We start from the raw sequence: 21,930 nt of genomic DNA on the forward strand, positions 1-21,930 counted from the left end.
GAAAATGCTATGAAATACATAAACCAAGGCAGTGGGCTAAGTCCCATTTTAATGTAATTCAGAAACACATTATTCATCAATAAATTTTAAAAGCTAGAGGAACTTCTCCTCTTCTGATCTGAATGGTTTGTGGGAAAAGAAAAGTTTGTGGCAGGCATATGTCAAGTTCCTTGTATTGCATAAAATTCTTTGAACTTCAAATTTCTTCCTTGGCATTAACCTCCACCAGGACGTGAAAAATTCAGACTTCCAGTGTAAGTTACCACACTGCTGTACCACATTAGTGGGAATTTTTCAAGAGAAAAAAGACTAAATACATTAATCTCAAATAGCAACTTTTCCTCTATTCCCTTCAAATATAGTTTGAGTAAGAAGCATTGAACAAAAACAATGAGAGAGAGAAGTGGTAATAGGCCAGAGTTTGGAAAGCGAACCTCAAGGAACAACTGCTGTCTTTGATAACCCCAGTACTGAATCAGACACAAACACTTCTCAGGCACACACAAGAGAGACCAAAATTCCAGAACTATATGGTGGCTACTGTCTTCAATTCCCTGCAACCACACAAATCCTTCTACAAAGCTTCCTCAGGACACTCACGCTACTTGGTCTGCCTGATAACTGCTCCAGAAGTTCAGAAACCACAATAAGTTGTGACAAACCAGTCTGCCAGTCCACACATTGCAGATCAGTTATGTAGGAACAAAAATGACCTGTTGAATAATCTAAGATGTTAGATCTTCATTTGTTTGCAAAACTGGAGTCAAAGCATATTTCCCAAGGATTTAATGTGATTCAGCATTGGTGCAACACTCCTTCTGGGAATGGAGCATACATATTAGATCACCATGTTACCTTAGAAGCCTTGTTGGTCCAGTTTCACTTGTGTTATACAAAAAGGATTAATTTTGCAACAGCAGTTAGATTGCTGCATTACTGCAAATTATCAACCCAAGAAGCTGGGGAATAATTTCACCCCAAACGTTCACAACCATGCTTGGTACAACCCAAGAGAAAATATCCATCATAAATAAAATGACATTCTGTATCTTTTCATTCTGTTTGCTTAATTGGGTAGCTGTTGGCCGACTGACAGGATTTGACAAAGGAATCAAAGCAGTGTGAACAGTCCTAATGCTAAGAGATAGTTATTTAAGCTATTCTTACTCTCTTACATGAGTCTATGCAGGTAAAGGACTGTGTCACTTTTACAGAAATTTAAAGTCAAAGGGAGAGACTCCAAGCATTTAAGGATCCCAAATAAATATGACAGACTTTGGCAGGGTTTTAAAAGCAGAGAATATGGCGCAGGATGAAGAGATGTATCTAGGCATTATCCAAAAGACATACCAGCAACATGCTTCAAGCAGAGATGACTACAAGAGGGTAGGATGGAATGCACTAATGCTTGGAAGGACATTGTTCAGCACGCTGCATGTCACGGGTCTCCTCCTAAGCACTTAGTTTCCTTGACATATCATGTGCTAGCAAAGCAATCATCTCCAACTACCTTTTACTAAGACTTAAGTCTTGAAGTTTTCTTTCAGAAGAGATGTCCCATCATGCTACTAGATATTTTTTCTATGCTACACCAGTCTGAACAAACCTTTTTGGCACATGTAATCAGATTCTGGAGTGCTTTATCTGACGAGCTTGCATTCATACTGTACACAGTTCAATTACTTCACACCTGGACTGAAGCAAATACCTCTCCACTGTAAACTCTCCGGCTGTCCTCTCCATCCTGGAAAAACTAGCAATAGTGCTCAAATTGAGGATTTAGGTGTTGTCTGTACAGTCTGGTCACTCAGATGCAAAATGCCTCCTGTAGTTCTACAGCCGTGCTGGTGTTATGTGGCACACAGCACTGTTTATGTAGGATAACACATCTCTCAGAAACAATTTTTCAGAATGTTGTGATTTAATCTACTTTGAAGACCACATACTATTCTTACCATGCAAATGTACAATCAAACATTGACTATCACTAAGACTCCCTATCAAAACAGGCAGAAAACAAGCTACAGCTACTCTAAACACAAAGGGGCAGAAAGCTGCTGAACAACTGCTATAATAGATACTAGATTGACATAATGTATCTATTTGGTATTTGCATAATTCCATATACTTAGTATACAGCTTGTATTTAAGGCTGAAACCTGAAGGTAAGAAAGCAGCTGATTGTGAAGTACACAATTTTGTACATCTTTTGTATAGTTAATCTACAGCCAGCAGATGTATTTATACCAAATACGGAGAGCAGCAAAGCATTAATGATGGTGTGGAGATGTGAAACCCTGCATGACAGAGAAGGTCAGCTTGCCAATATGAATAGGTATGAAGCAGACTGAGATTTAGCTTCCTCAGGTTGTTCAGGGAGCAGGCTAATTCTCTTCTCATGAGACCAGAGTCAAACACGGCATAATGGAGGCAGAGTTACACAGCTGCACATTAACTGTGTAAAACATGCATATGGATGGGCACAGTTGCATGTAGACCACATGCTTCCTAGGCATTTCTAGGATGAAACACATCTGTAGGCACTGCTGGAACCTTGATGTCAGATGGCACCAAAAGAGAAATGAAACCAATTATTTAGGACTTCCTCAAAATTTGAAACTAATTTTATTCATCAAGCTAATTAACTGCAGAAATGCTTATTGTGTTCTATACCACATCTATCTCTTAGAAAACAATTACTCACCTGTGAACAGTTCCATATGTTTGCAGTGCAATGTCTTTATTAAAAACACAAATGAAATTTTGGAGTTGGTACTGAACAGAAAGCCCTCCAACACTGTTAAGGAGAAAGCCAGGTTTTTCTCCTCAGCTGAATAGACATTTCACATAATAACTAGATCAAGTTTCACACTGCCTTACCACTTGGACATCAGCAAGATCACTGTGACACTGCAGACGTCATTAGCAAGTATGTAAATTCTCTGCTCTAAATACCATCTATTATTAACTGTCTGTATTCCCTGTCTAATCAAAACCAGACTGCTATCAAGTTCCATAGAAAAAAAAAAACAACCACAGAAGAATTCCCTGTGCTCTGAAACCAGAGACACTATAACAAGATATTTTACTAAGTTAACACTAGAACAGGAACACAAGCCATTTAGCTCTCTTGTCTTCTCAAGAGTTTCCGTTTCATATATCCACTTCAAAAAGCAAAAGCCCTTTCATATGCATCTTCACTCAACTCCACAAGACTCCCATCAAGCAGCTTCCATGGGAGTTTCAGTAGGATGACCAACAACTATTTATCTGAACATAGGCATAGTCAAACCTAGTGCACAACAGAAATCTTGGACAAACACATTTCTGAGGGAGAAAAAAAAGAAAATTAAGCAAAATACATTAATTTATCCCTACTTTGGATAGGAGCATGTGTTTTTCTCATTCTTCAACCTGCTTGCATCCTTTAGGAGAAAATGTTTTCATATCTCCTTAGTTCTAGCCGACCTAATCTTCCAACCCAAAGCAAGACAAAAATAGAATCGCAATTCATACTGAAAAGGCAGTGTACAGTCTTAACTCACGTTTTTAGCTTTCAGAAGTGGCAGGAGAAAGGGAAAAGAAAAAATTCCTGACTTGTTTATGACATGTTCTGGGTGGAAAAAGGATAGAAAGGGCACTTAAGTGCCAGGTCTACCAATTGTTCGATACCAAATTCAATGAGAAAGAAATTGCATATAGATGCAGTATTCATCTATGTTCAATGCTACCATATAAACATCTATCAATCAGAGCTTTTCCTTAACTCAGCCAGAAACAATATGTACCTATCTGAAAAAATAAAAGCATCTTTACAAATAAGGCCTGATCACCATAGAATAAAGGTTTGGCCTCATTGCCTGAAGATGCACCTCTGGTTTCTGGAAGAACTCCAGAGAAACATAGCTCAGCACACTGCAAGACTTGGATGCCAGTTTTCCCGCATTAATTGTGCTTTTGAAAAAAATCTAAGTAGTTACATCAGACTCAAATACTTAAAAACAGAACAAAACAAAAAACCCAAAACCTCTAAAAAACCCCAAAACCAAAATGAAAAAAGAAAATCAAACACCTGCCATTATATTAACAACTGTTATTAAGAATGCAGTTAGAAAGCAGAGGTTTGGTAATAATCTTATCAACACTTTGATTCCATTCTCTGCTGTTAAAAAGTAAAGCTGCCATGAAACCCTTGACCAGCAGCTTCTTGTCTATGGTAGGTTTAGAAATAATGACTCACTATGCTATACAAAAGTGTTTTAATCAATGTACATGAGAAAAAAAAATTTCTTCTGACAAGTTATATACAAAGAGAAGGAGGATTGAATTTTCTAATAAAGCAGTGTCTTTGAAAACTGGCTTTGATAAAAGATAATCCAAAATCATTGATAAGATTTTGCTGTTTAAAGTCAGATTCTGCTGCTGTTTAAAGTTAGATTCTGCTCCTAAATATCTTATTTACATTTTCTGTGAGGTTCCCCAGCAAGAATAGTGCACAACAAAGCCAAATGAAAAAAAATGATATGAAAATGAACTTCTCATTTCCTCTATCTACTGTGCTTTACCAGGCTTTCCTAGTTTAAAACACAACTAATCAAGGAGACAAAATTAGAATTTTCAAGGAACACCCAAGCACATTTTTGATGGCTTTCATCAAGGACAGAAGTGAACCATTCACCAAGGATCTGGCAATGCGGAATTTCCCATTATTATCTTTTCAACCTATGACTACTCTTACAGACCCACTCGTGTTCATGGAAAAGACCGGAACAATGTGGATAATTGAATACAAAAGCTACTATTTCACACTAGGAAATACTATCTCCCAACAATGTATCTAACCAACACCAGTCACAACAGTGCTTTTGGCTGTGACACCAAATATAAGAAACCGTTTTCCTTCCAGAGTCTTGGAAAAAGGTAGTCTTATTAGGATCAGATGTGACACATGGTAGCCAGACATCTGCTAAGGACAACTGGAGTCTCTATTTTCACAATTTTTTTCTATTTTTCTATATCACCATGACACTGAGTCTGAATGCTCTCAAAGCTTACTTCTTCAGTCTGAGCCTTTCCACTGGCAACAAGCTGTCCTCCATGGCAAAACACACCCACTCTTATGCTGGTCATAGCACGTTTACATGTATTTTAAAAGTTCTCAAAACCAAATAGGAATATATATAATCCTGTTATTTACTGGACTTTTGTAAGACAAACTTCCTTCCTGTTGAGAAAAAGGCTGAGCAAATCTAAACAGCTCTTCTTGAACTAGTATAGCATAGATGGCAGCTACAAAAGAACATCAACAGTCTTTCGTGCTCTGTCTTTCACAAGCAGACTGAAACTACAGCCAGAGGGCTAAACTGAGGCATGAGCAGGTCACGCCAGGGTATGGCTGGTTTTATGGGTATGTACAGAGCTACTGTTTCGGTCAGATAACTAGGTTTGCCTCTTCTGTCCACAGATGGTGAAGGCTTCAGTCTGCCTCTATGTTCTCTTTTCCGCTGAAATTGTCTGCTGCCTATCTGCAGCCTATATATTATTTCCTGTCACTCTTTCTGGAGCTTATTAACCTCCCTAACCTTAGTGTGCTATTTTTCAAGGACAGAGGCAAAGACAGTCAGTGCCAAGTAGAAGTTTAGTTAAAGTAACACAGGTCTGAAAAGATTCATTGGAAAGGATATATGTGGATTTGGCAACAGCTATGTACAGAGCATTCAGATCATTAGTCTCAGCAGCAGCCTCATTAGATAAGCACATAATTTCTAACCACATGACTGCAATAGTTATAGAGATGGAAGCAAGATGGAAGTAAGTAGGACAATACTGTGATGGGATATTTATGCATGACCTGTCAAATTCCAACAACAAATCCTGCTGCCCAAAGCTGTAGTTATTACGTTGCCTAACAAGCATTTCTCACAGATTGCATATAACTAGTAAATACATTAGCCACATGAGGCACTTGGGTGGAAAGAAAAAACTCTTCAGATCCATACCATGCATTTACACACATAAAAATTATTTTTAAAAATCTGCTTTTATAACTTTAGCATGCACATAAAGTGAACACCATAGGAATGTCAGGGAGAAGGGAAAAAACGGAAGTGATCAAAAAACATCATAATGAACAAATGAAGGTTCAAACCTAGACTGGAAAACTCTTGTCACACATATAAATTTAAATGTTTAATTTACAAGCCTCTCCTTCTTTGGAGATCATCTGTTACAACTTTTGCTATAAAAGTAAGGAAGAACTACTAGGGAAGAACTAAAAAATATGATACTTAGTATGCATTAGTATTTTCATCCCCTGAAAATACATACTTATACTTTTCCTCTTTGCAAAAAAAAAACCCTAAAAAAACCCACCACTTTTGCCAGAAAGAAGTTAACTTAGATCAAAGTTGAACTAAAACTTTAAGTTGGTAATAAATAATTTCCCCTTTTTTCTCTGCACTTTGTGTTTTTCTTAAGTAAGAGACTTTAAGGAAAAAAGTGAATTTTGATTAAGCACAAGTCACTCAATTAATTCTGTTTTAATTTATCAACTGATAAACAGTTATTAAGAAACATCTGTTACAGCAGAATAATATGCTAGACAAACAAACCATAAAAATCACATTCTCCCTGCCCAGAAGTACCCATTTGCTTGCAAGCATTTTCCACTGCTTGCAGTAGCATATTTTCCCCAGTACCTGCAATGCATTTTTGCTAAAAAAAAAAAAATAATTATTGAAAACCTTCCACATATTTCAGATTTTTAAGTCCCAGTCCCTTCATTTCTTTAAGTGACACTCAGTAATTGGACATTACCTGATTCTGTAAATCATATGGGGACAGAATATGCCACTTAACATTAACAAAATCGTGCCATATGGTAACCCATCACATTAAACTTACACAGACAAATTGAATCATATGAGAACAAATATTACCAGTGGCACCAGAAAGTGCTACATGGACTCCGTCAGAAGCAAGCATGGGTAAAAGCAGAGGGATGCTAACAAAGCATGAGAACTGCTTCCTATTACTCCTCTGCCATTTCTCCTTAATGTGCCACACTCTTATTTTCAGTGCTCAATTTTCAAACATCTGTTTCACCTACTGTCCCTGAAATAAGGCTGACAGCTTCTACAGGAGGTCCACTGCCACCACAAAAAAACCACACCCCACTTCCCAGTCAAAAAAAAAAAATTCTCTAAATACAGTGGAAGGGTTAACTCCTTTTTGGTCCAAGGCCACATCAGGAGGTAATGGTTAGGGTGCTACACTCGGAAACTTTTTTCCATCCATAAATTTTTATTTGCTTGGAAGAAGCTCCACATAATGACAAACTTTTGGCACATCACTATTTTGGGTCTGCATAATAACAGTGCCCATCTTCGTCATAGTATTATCTCTGGAGTTACAACTCACAGAGCTCTACTGGAAACTTTGCAAATATGTAAGTATCACTAAACAAGCCAGAGCAGGCCATTTTCTGAATCAGTATGAAAGTACTTAACTCTTCTGAAACACTGTTGGATAAATATGAACTTTGAAGTTTCTAACCGTGAAACACTTAAGAAAAACTAATCCAAGAAAACCCTGAAAAAAACCACAAAAAACCAAAACAACCTAAAATACTTTTACAGCTTCGGTCCTTCAGATGCACCTATCCCCCAGGGGGCCCTTATGGCACCAGCAGCAGATTAAGGTATGAAGTTCATCTGTAAATTGAACAACATTGTAAGCATACCTCCAGGAAGTACAGGTTACTGTATACACATAAATCTCTTTACACATATGAATCTCTCTTCCCGCTGAGCTTTGGAAAACACTAAAGATTCCCTAAACCTCTAAAACCCCGCTAATATTTTTGTCAAATAGAGGTCATCGTGAGCTCTGTTAGTTGCATATTGTTCCTTGGAAGTACATTAGGGGAATGAAACTCCACCAAATCCACATACACTTATGTACAACATCTTCTAATACCAAATCTTCAACAATTCAACTTCTAGCAATCTCATTTCTAGCTGAATTAAAGCCACGCTTCTGTTCTTGAGCTGAACAATCTCCCCTGTAACTTCACATTAGTCAAACCAAAGATACATGGCTTCTGAGGTTAACTCCCAATCAAATGAACACAAGAGTTTCTCAGACAAGTTTCTCAGTAAAATGGAGCTGGAAAAGAAATTCCAACTTTGTTTCCAAAGAGCAAATGCTTCTACAATTTTCTAGTTTAAGACAATCTTTTCAAGTTTTTTTTTTCTCTCCCAGTCTTTTCGCCCTCCTGCTGTCAGGCCACTATTGCTGAACACTGTATCTTAAAGTGTAACAGACTGCCTAGCTCTTCCCTGCATGACACCTACTGAACAGCAAAAGTCGATAGCTAAAAAAAGCTAGAGAGTCATAGTGAGTAAGACTTCTCTGTTTATCACACTGGCTAAGACTGACCTTGCTTCTAAAACTGTTAACTGATGAAGGACTGAAACACTAAACACCTGGGGGCAAAACAGATGGTCAGTTAGTTACCTGGGCATGTTCAATGCCTCCGAGATCAAGCTCTCCATATACTACCTTGGACTCCTAGTTCTGTTTTCAAGAGAAAAATCAGATACAGATCTTGCATACCTGAAAAATTTCATTAGGTTCACTGGCATAATTCTGCGCAGAGACCAGGATCCAAGGCTTGAAGTCAGAAGACTCTAGAGAAGGTCTGGGACTTATGTTTCATTTGTAGTGTGAAGTCACTGATGTGATTACACCATACAGAATAAAGGACACTTAGAAGACACTTTGATTCCCAGCGCTCTCTAACAAGCAAGTTATTTCTGGCAACAGATTTCACTGCAATACATACTTGAGAAATACACCTGCTTTGACATCATGCATACAACAGCTGAGGAAAAAACCCAAAAACCAACACAGACTTTCTCAGAATTTGTTTCAAGAGAAAGAGCTAGCTGCTGGCAACTTGTTTGCCTTTCTCCTGGAAGCTGTATAAGACTAAATATTTGTGAAGAAATGTTCTTCAGGAAGAGGAATCATCCCGGTTTAGGAGAAAGTTAACTCTTATTAATTTCTTTCGAGGAGAAAGCTCCACATGTTTTAGTTTCTTGTTTCACAGATGCTTAATGTCTCAAAAACTGTCCTTGGGACTGCCAAACCCCATGTGAATCGGGAGCCTGGTATGGAAACAGACAGCTGCTTGATTTCAGCAACATTTTCACGCGATGGTCATTGCCATGGCTCACAAGCACCTAAACAACTTGAGATCTCTGCAGGAAGCAAGAGACCAATGCAGGAGTGAACCTTTAACTCTGGACGTTCCCAATCACCATGAGAGGCTGGGAAGGTCAGCAGCCTCAGGGGAGTTCTCCCACTCCTCTGAGCACTCTGACTTCCCTACTTTCCATCAGTTAGTCCAAGCGGACTGCCTTTACCAGCCACCAGGGCCTCCTCTTCCTCATGAAGAATATTTCCGACCTCTTCACTTGCTCAGTTTTCCGGTACATCTCAGGTTAGAAAGCAGAAATGTGAGTCTGGGTATGGCCCCGCGGGGAACCATGCCAGGACCACCAAGTGACCACCATCCTTCTCCTGAGAAGGGACATCCTCTGCTTTCTAGGACATCAGAATGAACTCCCATTTTAATGTCTCTTGCCTGTATCAGACTTTGTGAACTTTCGATAAAGTTCTGGGTTTTCCTGGCACCCAGAGGAAAGGATCACAGCTTCCCATACGAGCCCGTGCACTTTAACATAAGCGATAAAGCACAATTACTGTATTTAAGTGCCACAGCGCAGAAAGATTTTCAGGCTGTTAGGTGAAACTACTACAAGCAGTATTTATACTCTTTGCTCCTAAAACTGCAACTTCGGAGTTCAACGCCGAACTCGAGCGCGGGTTTTGCCCGAGCGGGGGTGGGCGTTCGCGCCCACTTAAGCCTGGAGGCGGAGCCCCCTTGGTGACTCTTCCCCGGGAACTTCCAGGCTGACGCCCCTGCAGCGCGGCCCCAGTGTTCGGGGCTCCCCCGCCGCGCCCGCCCGCAGCTCCCCGCGGCCCCGGCGCTGCCCGGCGGGCGGCCCGGGCACAGCCCCGCGCGGAGCCCCGTCCCGGCGGGGCACTACTCACAGCCGCGGAGCGCCCCTGTTCTCCCGCCGCCCGGCGGCCCGCGCTGCCCTCGGCTCCTCCGCATCGCACCGCGGCTCGGTCATGAGCACCATCGGCACGGGCAGCAGGACCCACCCCGCCGCCGCAAGGCACTCCGCCGCCAGCGGGCCGGGCCCGCTCCGCCCTCGCCGCCCCGCCCCGGGGCGGACCCGCCGCCGCTCGGGCCGGCAGGAGCCGGAGCCGCCGCAAACCGGTTGAGCCCGCCCGGCCGGGCCGGCGCCGCCCGCGCCGCGGAGCTTGTGAGGGATGCGGCGCCTCGCTTCCCGTGAGGCCCGTCCCTTACGAGCTTTAAATTATTCAGTCGGGACGCTGTCGCGTGAGACACTAGCTCCCGCCGGTTCCAACAAAAGCCATCCTTAATGTTTTATACGGGGGTACAGGAGATACGCGGTTTGACATAGACGCAGTCCCGGAGGGAAGGTGGCGGTGGCCGGGGCCCTGCTTTCTGTCAGCGCGCTTCCCCGGTGAGTCGTGGAAGCAGGCAGTAGTCCAAATACTGATATTGGCCTCAGGACTGCTCTACTAAGGTGAACTTCTAAAATGATGAGCTGGTATTTCCATCTGCGGCTTTACATTTTGAGCAGACAAGTAGGTGGTTATGCTTCCTTACTCAACAGCAGCACCCCATGCTGCTTTGCACAGAAAAATCACAAACCCACAGAATAGGTGATGTTGGAAGGGGCCAGTGGGTCCAGCATTCTGGCTCAGGCAGGACGATCCGAGAGTGTGTGGCACAGATTGTGTCCAGACGGTTCTTGAATATGTCCAGCAAGGGAAACTCCACAACCTCTTTGGGCAACCTATTCCAGTGTGCGGTCACCTGCAGAGTAAAAAAATTCTTCCTCATGTTCAGGTGGAATTTCCTTTGCATCGGTTTCTGGGCATTGCCTTTCCTATTGCTGGGCACCACTGAAAAGAGCCTGACTCTGTCCCCTTGGCATTGATGAGGTCCTCACTCAGTCGTACCTTCTTCAGGCTAAGGTGCCTAGCTCCCTCAGTCTTTCCTCAGACGAGAGGACTGGAGCTAAGCTGCAGACTCTTGATCAAGTTAGTCCTTCCTGCTGGACATCTTCAGGAGTTTCTAGCCTTGTATTGAGGAGCCCTGTACTGGACAGAGTGCCTCACCAGGGCCAAATAGAGGAGGAGGAGGATCACATCCTCCAACCTGCTGGCACTGCTCCTCTTAATGCAGCCCAGGATTCCATCAGCCTGCTTGGCTGCAAGGACTCACTGCTGGCTCTGAAGAGCTTGTTATCCACCAGGACTCCCAGGTCCTTCTCCTCAGGGCTGCTTTGCAGCAGGTCAGCCTCCAACCTGTGCTGCTGTGCTAGATTATTTTTCCCCAGGTGCAGGATCCTGCACCTGCCTTTGCTGAATTTCAGAAGGTTCCTCTGTGCTCATCTCTCCAGGCTGCTGAGGTCCTTCTGAAGGGCTGCACAGCCCTCTGGGGTCACCCCTCCCAGCTTTGTGTTGTCAGTGAAATTGCTGAGGAGGATTTGCCCCTTCATCCAAGTCATTGATGGATAAATTAAACAAGACTGGGCCCAGTATCGAACCTTGGAGATACCACCACAGACAGGCCTCCAACTAGAGCCTGTGCCACTGATTATGACTATGGGATCTGCTGTTCAGCCAGTTCTCAATCCACCTCCCCGTCCTCCTCTTCAGTCCACCCTCTGTGGGTTTGCCTGTTAGAGACAGTGTCAAAAGCCTTGAAGATCTTGCTGCTCTCCCCTCATCCATCCATGTAGCTGTTTCATCGTGGAAGGCAATCGGGTTGGTCAAGCAAGACTTGCCTTTAATGAATCCATGCTGACTACACCTGATCTCCTTCTTTTCTTCCCTGTGATAGAAGTGGCCTCCAAAATGAGGTGCTCCATCACCTTTCCAGGGACTGAGCTGAGGCTGACTGGCTGAAAGTTCCCTGCATCCTCCTTCTTGCCCTGTTTGAAGACTGGAGTGACATTTGCTTTCTTCAGTCCTCAGGCACTAGTCCTGATCTCCATGGCCTTTCAAAGATAAGGAAGCATAGCTATGATGTCCATCTGCTCTCAGCACTTCTATGTGCATCCTGCTGGGGCCCATGTACTTGTAGATGTCAAGTTTCCTTGGGCCTGTGCTGGTGGGGCTGTGGGACAAGTTGAGTGCCCTCAGGAAGGTTAGATTTAAGGCAGCGCTTGCCACAAGTTATCTTGCAGGGCAGGCACTAGCTATGAAAAATGTCTTTACTACTTGGTTAAGTAAGTTAGGTTTCAGTTTGGTGAAATTACGTTTTAATAAAGCTTAAATGGACTCTGTGGTTGTAAGTATGCAATCAAAGGAGAGAAAATCCTGGGATGAGAGTTCACAGTAACGTGTCTAGGCAAAGGTCTATTTTAATGTTTTAATAAAATTATGAATAGAATAACTTCCTAAGAGCTGACTATTCACATGAGCTAAAGGGAGAGTATGTACAGTAGAGAGGTTTCTTTTAGTGAATATCTGTGTAGGAGATAGATACTAATGTACATTTCAGATTGAAAAGTGTATGAAGCAAATTAATCACCTTTGGATATTTAGTCCTTAGGGCACACAAGAAAAGGGTTTTAGGTATTGTTGCAATACTTTCAGGAAATCAGTGATAAAAAGGAGGTGTTAATGGTGAAATACCTCAAGACTGCCATAGCTGCTTGGGCACATAGATCCTGTAAAAAATGTGAGATTGCTGTATGATTTTTGCTAGACTGTGTGGGTTTAATTGGCTCCAGTACAGGAAAATTTAAAGACTATATGCTAATATGTATAGAATGGAAGACATTTAAAATGGCTGTATTTCTGGGAGACACCCTTAACTAATGTCCATGTAGTATTTAACATAAATGTCAAGGCACACGTGGAAAAGAAATGAGATTTAATTTACAAGGGAGATTATTCAGCCTGTTAGGCCCTGTACCTGTGGAACATTGATTGCTGCTGTTTTTCCCTGCGGAACCCCTGAGTGCACTTGGCACTGCTTTGCAGAGCCTCTCCCATCTCCTAACACCAGACACAACCTGTGGCAATATAACATTTTGTTTATCCACCCGTAACAGAATAGGAGCCATTTCAGCTGCCTCGACTATGTGTAGAGCTGGCACTGAAAGGGCTGGGGAAGGCATCATGTGTTTCTTCAGGTCCTTTTCTTGGGTGCAGAAACCTGTGTGAGGTTTTAGGCACCCTGGGGATTGGGTAAACGTGCACTAACAAGGCATACACAGGAGGATTAGAATCAGTAGGAAAAGTGACTGCCTACCCCTGATCTTGTTTTTAGAGGCTTTTCATTGCACTAAAAATGTATTTGCTAATTTAGTCCTAATTTTGAGGCAGACTTGTGGTTGAATAATTCCTGTGTAACTATATGCAGTTCAGCAGAAGTGCTATTTTTAGTAGGTGAGAATGTGACTTCTTTATTTGAATAAATAAAATTTGTTTTCTTTTGAGTGCTTAGATTTTCAGTCTGTCAGCTGTAACCACCTCTTTAGGAGATAAACACTGCCACTGACTGTTCTGTTCATTCATTGCCAGAGGTTCCTGTCTTCACCTCAGTGGTGCAAGAACTAGAAAGGAGTTGCTTGGTCCTGGAGCTCAGTCTCTCTTGTAGTTTCATCTGACTCCATTCTCAAGGTGTGCACAGCTCTCTGATTTAAATAAATCTGTCTAGTCATTTAGTGCAGAAGAAACTTACATTAAAATAAATTGATGCCTAAAGCATCGACACTAAAAAAAGGAATCCTTGCTTAGTTATTTCTTCCCTATAATGATATCTTAACTCTTGTCAGAGACTTGGTTCTGGCAGATTGGTGATAAATGTGTCCTTAGTCCAGTTTGCTCTTACCTGATAATGACACTGGAGGTAACAAACAATGAACCAGGACTATAGCTTGTGGGGTTTTTCTAGGATTTGAAAAAGAAACTCTGTGACCAAGCTCTGTCAAACTGTATATGGTGCAGCAACTTCAGAGTGAGAGGGCACTCTCCTGAGTTATAAAAGCTCTGAATATCAGGATTCTCAGGAATATTCAGGGAGGAGTGCCTTATATTAAAGAAGCAAATGTGGGACTGCTCATGTGAGTGGAATATACTTGAAAACCATATGTTTTATTATGATCAAGTCTTACATAAAAAGAAAAAGCACAAAGGACCGTTTACTGTAATGTGATAATTGCTCATATATACAGATACAGTAAAGCAAGTGTTTGAAGATCAAGCTGTCACCAAGTGACCCCTTGTGAGAAAATCTGGGCTGTGTTTTTCTTTAACTGCTGAAGGGCAGATTAGGGAGAGAAAGAGAAAGTAGTGTACTATAAAGTTACTGATTACTTTTTAATGCCTGCAGTACTGGTGATGCTGTATAGACTAAAATTCACATGTTCCTACTCTGAAGAGTATATTAAACCTTAGAGGGGATTCAGGGTTTTCAGTAATTAGAACCTTCAACATTATGTGTAACACGACAAAGGATAAAAAATTAGGGATGGAACAATAGGAAAAAATTTCATTGCAAAACAAAAAGATTTACAATACATATGAAATCACAGAAAAGCAGAATGGGGAGAGACTCACTGAGTCATTGAGTTAATTTCCTGTCCTGAGTTAAGGCCTACTATTCCTGTGTCACTCCTGGCAAGACTCCTGTCTCAGTTATTCTTAAAAGTCCTAAGTGTGCCTAGACCACCAATTCCAGTGTTTGCTATCATCTGGGGGATGTCCTCAATCCACAACATGGTCTTGAATCCTTGTTGCTGAAATCTAAAGCCATTACTTCTTAATTTATTAAATATGAAGAACAGTGAAAACCTGTCTATTTTTTCTCATAATTTTCATTTTATCTGTAGTCTCAGATAAAACATATAAATTGTGGCTTGGGACTTTTTTTTTTTTTTTTTTCTATGAACTGTCTCTTGTAGGTTTAGGTATTTTCTGAAGCATGATCCCTCATACTCAACACCAGTGGTTTTATGAAGGTTGTATAAAGAGGAGTTTAACAGATTATTTCATCTGTCCTATACACAGCACCACTGGTCATATTTTGTGGTAAAGTCTTTTTGTTTCACAACAGGTGAGGCTGGCTCAGGTTTAGTAATCAGGCAGTATGACCTAATGATGCTTTTATAAATGTCAGCTGAGATGCTGTCCTCTAGTACATCAGCAGCAAATTGTAAGACTTGATTAAGTATGACCATCTACATATCCTTCGTGCATTTTGCTCTTTTTTTTTTTTTTTTTTGCTTTCCAATCTGTTTTCTCAATTTATCAGAATAGTTATGAATCATATCTTGAAGGACGTGAAGCAAGAAACAGTAAAAGTGCCTAATGAGACACACCGGAGAGGTCAGTATAAAAAGCAGTGGAACTGCTACCCATGCCTAGAGATTCATGGCTAGGACATTGCTGTTGAATGATGAAAAAGACAATCTAGCTGGAAATAGACAACATTAGAGGCTGTCTTAATCAACAAGGTTTATTTCAGTGCAGTGATTGTGGCTGTTCATAAAGTATTTTTCAGTTTATCTGGCAAGTGTCAGCATGCCTGAATATGAGGGAACTTCTTGGAAAGAAACAAAGCAGAAAATTAGTAGAGTGGTTACAAGCATTCTGTGTGCTTTGAGCATATTTTTCTTCAGTAGAAAGTTCTTTTGTATGTCTTTGTAGGTATAAAAATATGTATTAAGAGCTACAGCCTCAATAGTGCCTTTTGCCTAATAGGTCATTGTATATGACCTGTATATATACATCACAAGTACTTTTGCCTAATAGGTCATTGTATATATCTTCAGTTTTCTTTGTGATATTCTGCATTGGTAGGATTCTGTGAAGGCTATGCAAATGTTTTGGAAGCCTTTAAGTGTTGAAAAACCTGCTAAGTCCTTATAGTTGAAATGTGATAGTAAAGCAGTCTTATGTTAGATAGAAATAGGAGCTTTGATAGTATGAGACACAAACCAATAGACGTCTGAAAAGATGTTGAAACAGGGAAAAAAATTCTAATTTCTAGAATACACACAAGTCATCCACAAATCAGAGTGAAGCCAGCTTGTGAGATGCATACTACAAAAAACCACAAAACAACTGGACTAAAAAGGTGGTGCAGCATTGGAAGAAGTTGCCCAGAGTGGCTACAGACTGTCTTTGGAGGGTACAAGACCCAGCTAGACAAAGCCATACCTGATCTGAGCTGATGTTGATGATACTCCTGACTCAATCAGGAATGCTCAAAAACAGTGTTAAAGTTACTCAGCATACCTGAAGTATGCTCAAAATAGGTGGAGCCAAGGTCCAAAATAGTCTGTGGAAGATAACTAGGGCCAGAACACAGTGAATGGTGCGATTTTACAATGAGTGAAAAGCAGTTTTGGCCAGGTGAGTCTTGTTCCTTGCTTGGATTAAGAATTTAATAATTGCTTTTAGAAGTTCGAAATTACTTTATAGATACCCATATGAGGTAATATTTTTCTTCTGAGCTGTTTACTGAAAGTCTTATCTGACTATCTCTTCCTGTTTTTTTGTTTAAAGTAGCCTGGATTACTGTACTGGTTGAACCCCCCTTTAGACAAGGCAGTGCATGGGGCTGAAAGCTAGTTGGAGAGTTTATCACAAATGGACGAGCATACCGGGGCTGTTCCTTGTGGCTCCATGCTGAAACGGTTGGGTGAACGAGACCATGCTACACTCGTGCTCTAACACCCAGCAGGACAAAGGAGAGAGACTGCCAGCAAAACTTCTGGGCTATCAGTAATATGGTGTCAGCCCACCTCTCGGTGAGCATGTAACACATTGCACAGGTACTCGTCAGCACATTTACTGCCATTTTAGGACCAGTGACCTTTAAAATTACCTGTGTGGAGTCACAGAAGACACCCTTTGTGCTGTGAGCATCACCACTGTGTCTTACTGTGCCATGGTGATCAAAAGAACGGTATGGGATGAAGGGTTAATGGAAAAACCCTCCAGTACAACCGCTGAAATAAAGGAATCTTCATCTCACTCCAAATTGTTCATGGCAACTTTCTTACATATTGGAAAAAGCAACCTTGTGATGTGTTAACAGTTTGGTTTTGCCAGCTATGAGAAAGCACTCAGCCAGTTGGCATTTTGCTGAAAAACACGTCGCTGTCTCCTCTTAGCTCACAATAAAAAAAAAAAGGCAGTTATGGCATATTTTCATGCAGTATATTGGTCTGGATGCCTCATGAATGTCAGCGCTAACATATTATAATACCGTGTTACCTAGATCTTGTAATTTAAAATGATTGTATGAAATCTCATGGCAGCAAAATCCGCACTTTCTCCATTTATAATTTAAAAAAGATATTTCCATTTTTAATAAAAGAGATATACGTTCTCATTTAATATATTGTCCATCTGTGTTAAAAAAGATAAATGTAAGTATTGCTTGTTCTGCTCTGATGGGTCACATTAACTTGGTATGTCATCCTTTGATTAAAAATGTCCAAGGAAATCCTGGACAATATCCAAGTGTGACATCTCTGTATAGAGATGACTTGGACAAAAATTTCAATCCAGCTACATCTGTATGTTATTATTCATTAGATACACACAGATGATGTGTATCTAATAAATAAGGCGCATGCACGTATATAATTACTCAATCTGAGTATCATAAATGAATACATGTGGGTCCTTTTTGGAACAACATGTGCCCAAGTGCATGCAAACATTCATGATATGTGTAAATAGGGTGATCATTTTGTTGAGAAAAACCTTTAGTCATCTGGCAGTCTCTGAAGTGCAGCAGTATGGTGCATTAAGTATATAAAAAAATGAAAACAGACTTGTTTGAGGATAAATTGAATCTTCTACAAGGAAATAGAGTGCCCAGACTTTCCAGAAGATTAGGAAAGATTTGTCCTTACCCTTAGAAGAGAAAGGTTAAAGTGAGGAACATAAGATAATGTGAAAGAATTAATCATACTCTCAGTTTGTTCACAGTCTTTACATCAGATGGAGCTGTGAATAATAAGCTAGTTGACTGTGCTTATACAGTTACTGTTCTGTCTTATTTAGAACTAGAAGTTATATTACTCTGGGGAAAAAGAAACCAAAACAAATGTAAATATGTCTTCATATTCAGGCCAGTAAGGGTGAATGCCAGAGCCCAGATGCAAGCCATTGAGCAATAAGGTAGTTGCCAGTGTTTCAGGTGCTCATAACAGAACTATAAAAACAACACACCTTTTAGAAGGTGGTGTGTGCCTATCTTTTTAACATGACTTCTTAAATTAGTCTGAGCTAAGCCTCAGTCTTACAGCAGTACACTGGAAGATTCTGAGGGATATAATTTCAATGCAGAATTTCCTTTAAAAAAGCTTTCCATCAAAAAATCTTCATAGAGGAAATCTGGATATAGGGTTCCTTTTTGTGTCCCAGCAAAAACCTGTCTGTAACAAAACCATCTTTAAAGTTTATGTTACTTGTTGTTACAGAGTTTTTCTGTTATTTTGTTGTAAGCAAAAGATAGGTAAAAATTAATGCCAGATCACAGATGCAAAATGTGAGTGCTGTATTTACTGTATTTGTATATTGTAGTGCACCAAATGAGCTTCCGGGTCAGGACTGGACTCGAGAACCCTTTTGATTTCCATTTTGATGAGATAGTTAGAAAACAAACCTCTCCATGTTCTGTAATTTTAAAAACATTGTTCTGTAATTAAAAAAAAATTGTTTTTAACTCTCACCTAATATCACTGTTACTGACCAATGCTGAATTTTTTAAAGCATTTAGAATATAACCTGTAATGTGATTATTGCTAAGATTGATGTAAACATACATAGCATTATGACATTCACAGAACCGGTGGTCTAAATTGCTGAAAAAACTAATTTTCTTGTGTTCAATATGTTTGGGTTTTTTTTTTTCCTAGAGTCACTCAGGGGATTATTCAAAATCAAAAGCCTTAAGATTTTCCTAAATTTTAGGAGAACTGGATACAGGGTATTGACTCATATTATAGGGATGGGCTCCAAATAGGAGCTTGAAGATCCCTGGTTTTTAGCCCATATTTTGTTCTGATGTCAGAACAACTCTATGCATTCATACTGATGAAATGCTGCAAAGATATGTGGCCAGTACTTTTATCAATACAAATTTTGTATCGATAATATGTGGCTGACACCTCAGCTTGAGCACAATTTCCTTCTGAAATCAGTTTTGCTCTATGTCAGGAACAACATGCTGCCATGGCAATACACTGTGAGCTCCCCTTTATGAAATGTTAATAACTCCCTGGTTTCTGCCAAATTCATGCTCATCCACATGCCAATTACAGTGAGGTGAAACCAGATGTATATAAAAACTTAGGCATATAGTCAGTTTTTCTCCCCGGGCATGAATAATTAGAATGAACAAGAAGGATCATTAAATTTTCTCTGTGGGTGAATCTTCATATATAGAAAATATGCTCCAAATAAATAAGACTGTATGAAAAGAGTACCTAAAAATGCAGAGCCTGCATTTATTTTTTCCAAAATAATTTTCCATGATTTTTCATGTGTCTCATTTTCAATATTCTGACTGTGACAAACACATGAAAAGCAAGTTTGGTGAGAGCTCAGTCCATCTAGCTCATTATGTGCTATTGTGCATCCTTCTTATATGATTGCCTAGTATTTGCAGCCTGCTACTCCATCATTGCTATTGATAGAGGTATAGTTTCACAGCAAGGTTTTATAATCATATTGTCCTTACTGAACCAGCAACTGAGTGAACTGGTTTTCTAGAAGGCCTGCTCCTACCACTCGGTACTTGGCAGGCAGGTTGATTATTGAGAAATCTGGGGTAAAGGACCTGTTCTTTGTAAGGCCTGGTCACATTGCCCCCAGAGCATATATGGCAGCTTTTTGTGTACTGGTTATTTAATGGTAAATAAAAAAGCAGGGAGATCTGTCTGCCCCGTGATCTGGACAGGACACAGAAAGGAGGACAAAATTTATATTGTCCAAATTAGGAAGTGGGTAAAAATCACCAACTTGTTTTGTTGCCCTCTGAATACCTTTGTATGTTACTTATGTCCCATGCAAAATGAGATTAAGAGGCATATGAAAAGTCGTGAATTTTTTTTCTTAAAAACAAGCTCAAAGTTCTAGTTAAGAGTCTTTGAAATCTCTAATTAAACTTTAAATTTCTGATTCTCTATTATCTGTTCAAACTGTTGGACATTATCTCTCTGACATTTGAGTTGAAAGAAAGGATGATATGCAGATATAATATTAAAAAGCCCTAATAATATTCCAAAAGAGAAAAATTAGGCCAACAGGCTCTTTTATAGTAAGTGACCCAATTAGTGATAAGATCTGTCACCCCATTTAAAGAATTTGTGCATAGCCACAAAGAAATGTAATTCAGCCACACAAAGACTATTTAGAGGTTCCAAATCACTCTTCAGGGCTGTTCAGCACCATACAGGACCAGCCCTTGGCAAAGAATTTTCAAGCAGATTAAGAACCAATAAATGTCTAATGATATTTTGAATAGCTTTTTAAGCTATTTTATTCATGATGGGTTGACATAAGTACTGTGAATATTTACTTGTCTTGCTCCTGCAGTAGATGAGGAAGGATAAGCACTAAGTGCCAGTAGCCCTCTGACATTGCCTTCCCTCATTTTTTTGTGCTGTATAAAATGTGCATGATTTATCTAGAACTCTGCATTGCAATGAATTCCACCACAGAGGGAATTTGCAATTCAACAAGTCCACCCTTCCAAAGTAAGAAAACAGACTTTCCCCTAATTTTTTTTTTGCAATGTTCTATCAGGAAACCCTTTACCAGAATTCATTTAGTAAGTTTTCTACTTCCTTGAATATTTCTTGTGAATAAGGTGGCACTCATCTTGAAAATTAGTTTAATAAACATTATGAAGTCTCTTTAGACAAAAACACACATGAAAATGTTTTGCTAAACTCCCTGATCTAACAAAGTTTACATTTGTTTTGTACAGAGTTCAAATATTATAGATATTTGGATGACCCTATAAAGGTCACTTTAAAACTTGAGTTTTATTAGTATATAGTGTTATACACATTCAAAGCTCTATTTCAGTGTCAATAGATTAGGAAACAGAAAAAAATACCCTTCTGTCTTCCATCATAAGTTTCTCCTTTACAGTAGTGCTCCCCTTCCCAGTGCAATCAGTAGCATACATGAAATTACCATCTCTACGTGCATTTCCTTTTCGTATTAGGCTTCCTTATCTAGGTATTTTTGTTAGTGTACTTGTCCCAGTGCCCTCCTCTGTTGCTGTCCTGTTCCCCCATCATTGAGCACATGCAAAATATTCAAATATATTGGGATTTACCTTATAAATACTGATCCAACACTCTCCGTAGGACTGGCTGGGGCATCATTACTTGATTTTCGGAAGCTGTTCTGACTTTCAGAAAGAAAAACAGAGTCCTCCAAGGAGCTTCCTTTTTTCAGCATTTTAATGGAGCTAACTGCAGACTTAGGTAAGTTCAATTCTGGAGCAATCCATGAAACACACAGCCTTTCTCTGCTGTAGGAAGTGCTTTCTTGGTGTGACTTCAGCTCAAACTAGGTTTAAAAATCAGTTAATGAGTAACGTAGTGTTGTGACATCATAAGGGAGTTTTCTTTTTTATCTGCAGCACTTCAGAAGGTTACCTGAGAACAAAAATTATCAAATCTAGGTGAACTGTGTGTTTGAAATTTCATTATAAATAGCAATAACTTGTTTGGATGAATTGAGGAGTGTAAAACATGAACTCTATTTCATATT

General features: G+C 40.1%; 1 protein-coding gene across 4 annotated transcripts in view; it reads right to left on the bottom strand.

Moving 5' to 3' along the window:
- GRAMD2B (GRAM domain containing 2B) overlaps window positions 1-21,615 on the bottom strand; it is a 41,990-nt gene extending 20,375 nt beyond the window's left edge. For 3 of the 4 annotated variants that reach the window (XM_030968556.1, XM_030968555.1, XM_030968554.1), the window contains exon 1: window positions 10,120-10,275. In XM_030968556.1, coding sequence (XP_030824416.1) covers window positions 10,120-10,183 — 64 coding nt within the window. In that variant the 5' untranslated portion in view covers window positions 10,184-10,275. Of the gene's footprint in view, window positions 1-10,119; window positions 10,276-21,490 lie in introns of those variants that run through there. The other variant, XM_030968557.1, reaches the window with a different exon arrangement.
- Between the last annotated feature and the right edge of the window lie 315 nt (window positions 21,616-21,930).

The sequence above is a fragment of the Camarhynchus parvulus genome, chromosome Z (genome assembly GCF_901933205.1).
Source record: "Camarhynchus parvulus chromosome Z, STF_HiC, whole genome shotgun sequence".
Classification (NCBI taxonomy): Eukaryota; Metazoa; Chordata; class Aves; order Passeriformes; family Thraupidae; genus Camarhynchus; species Camarhynchus parvulus.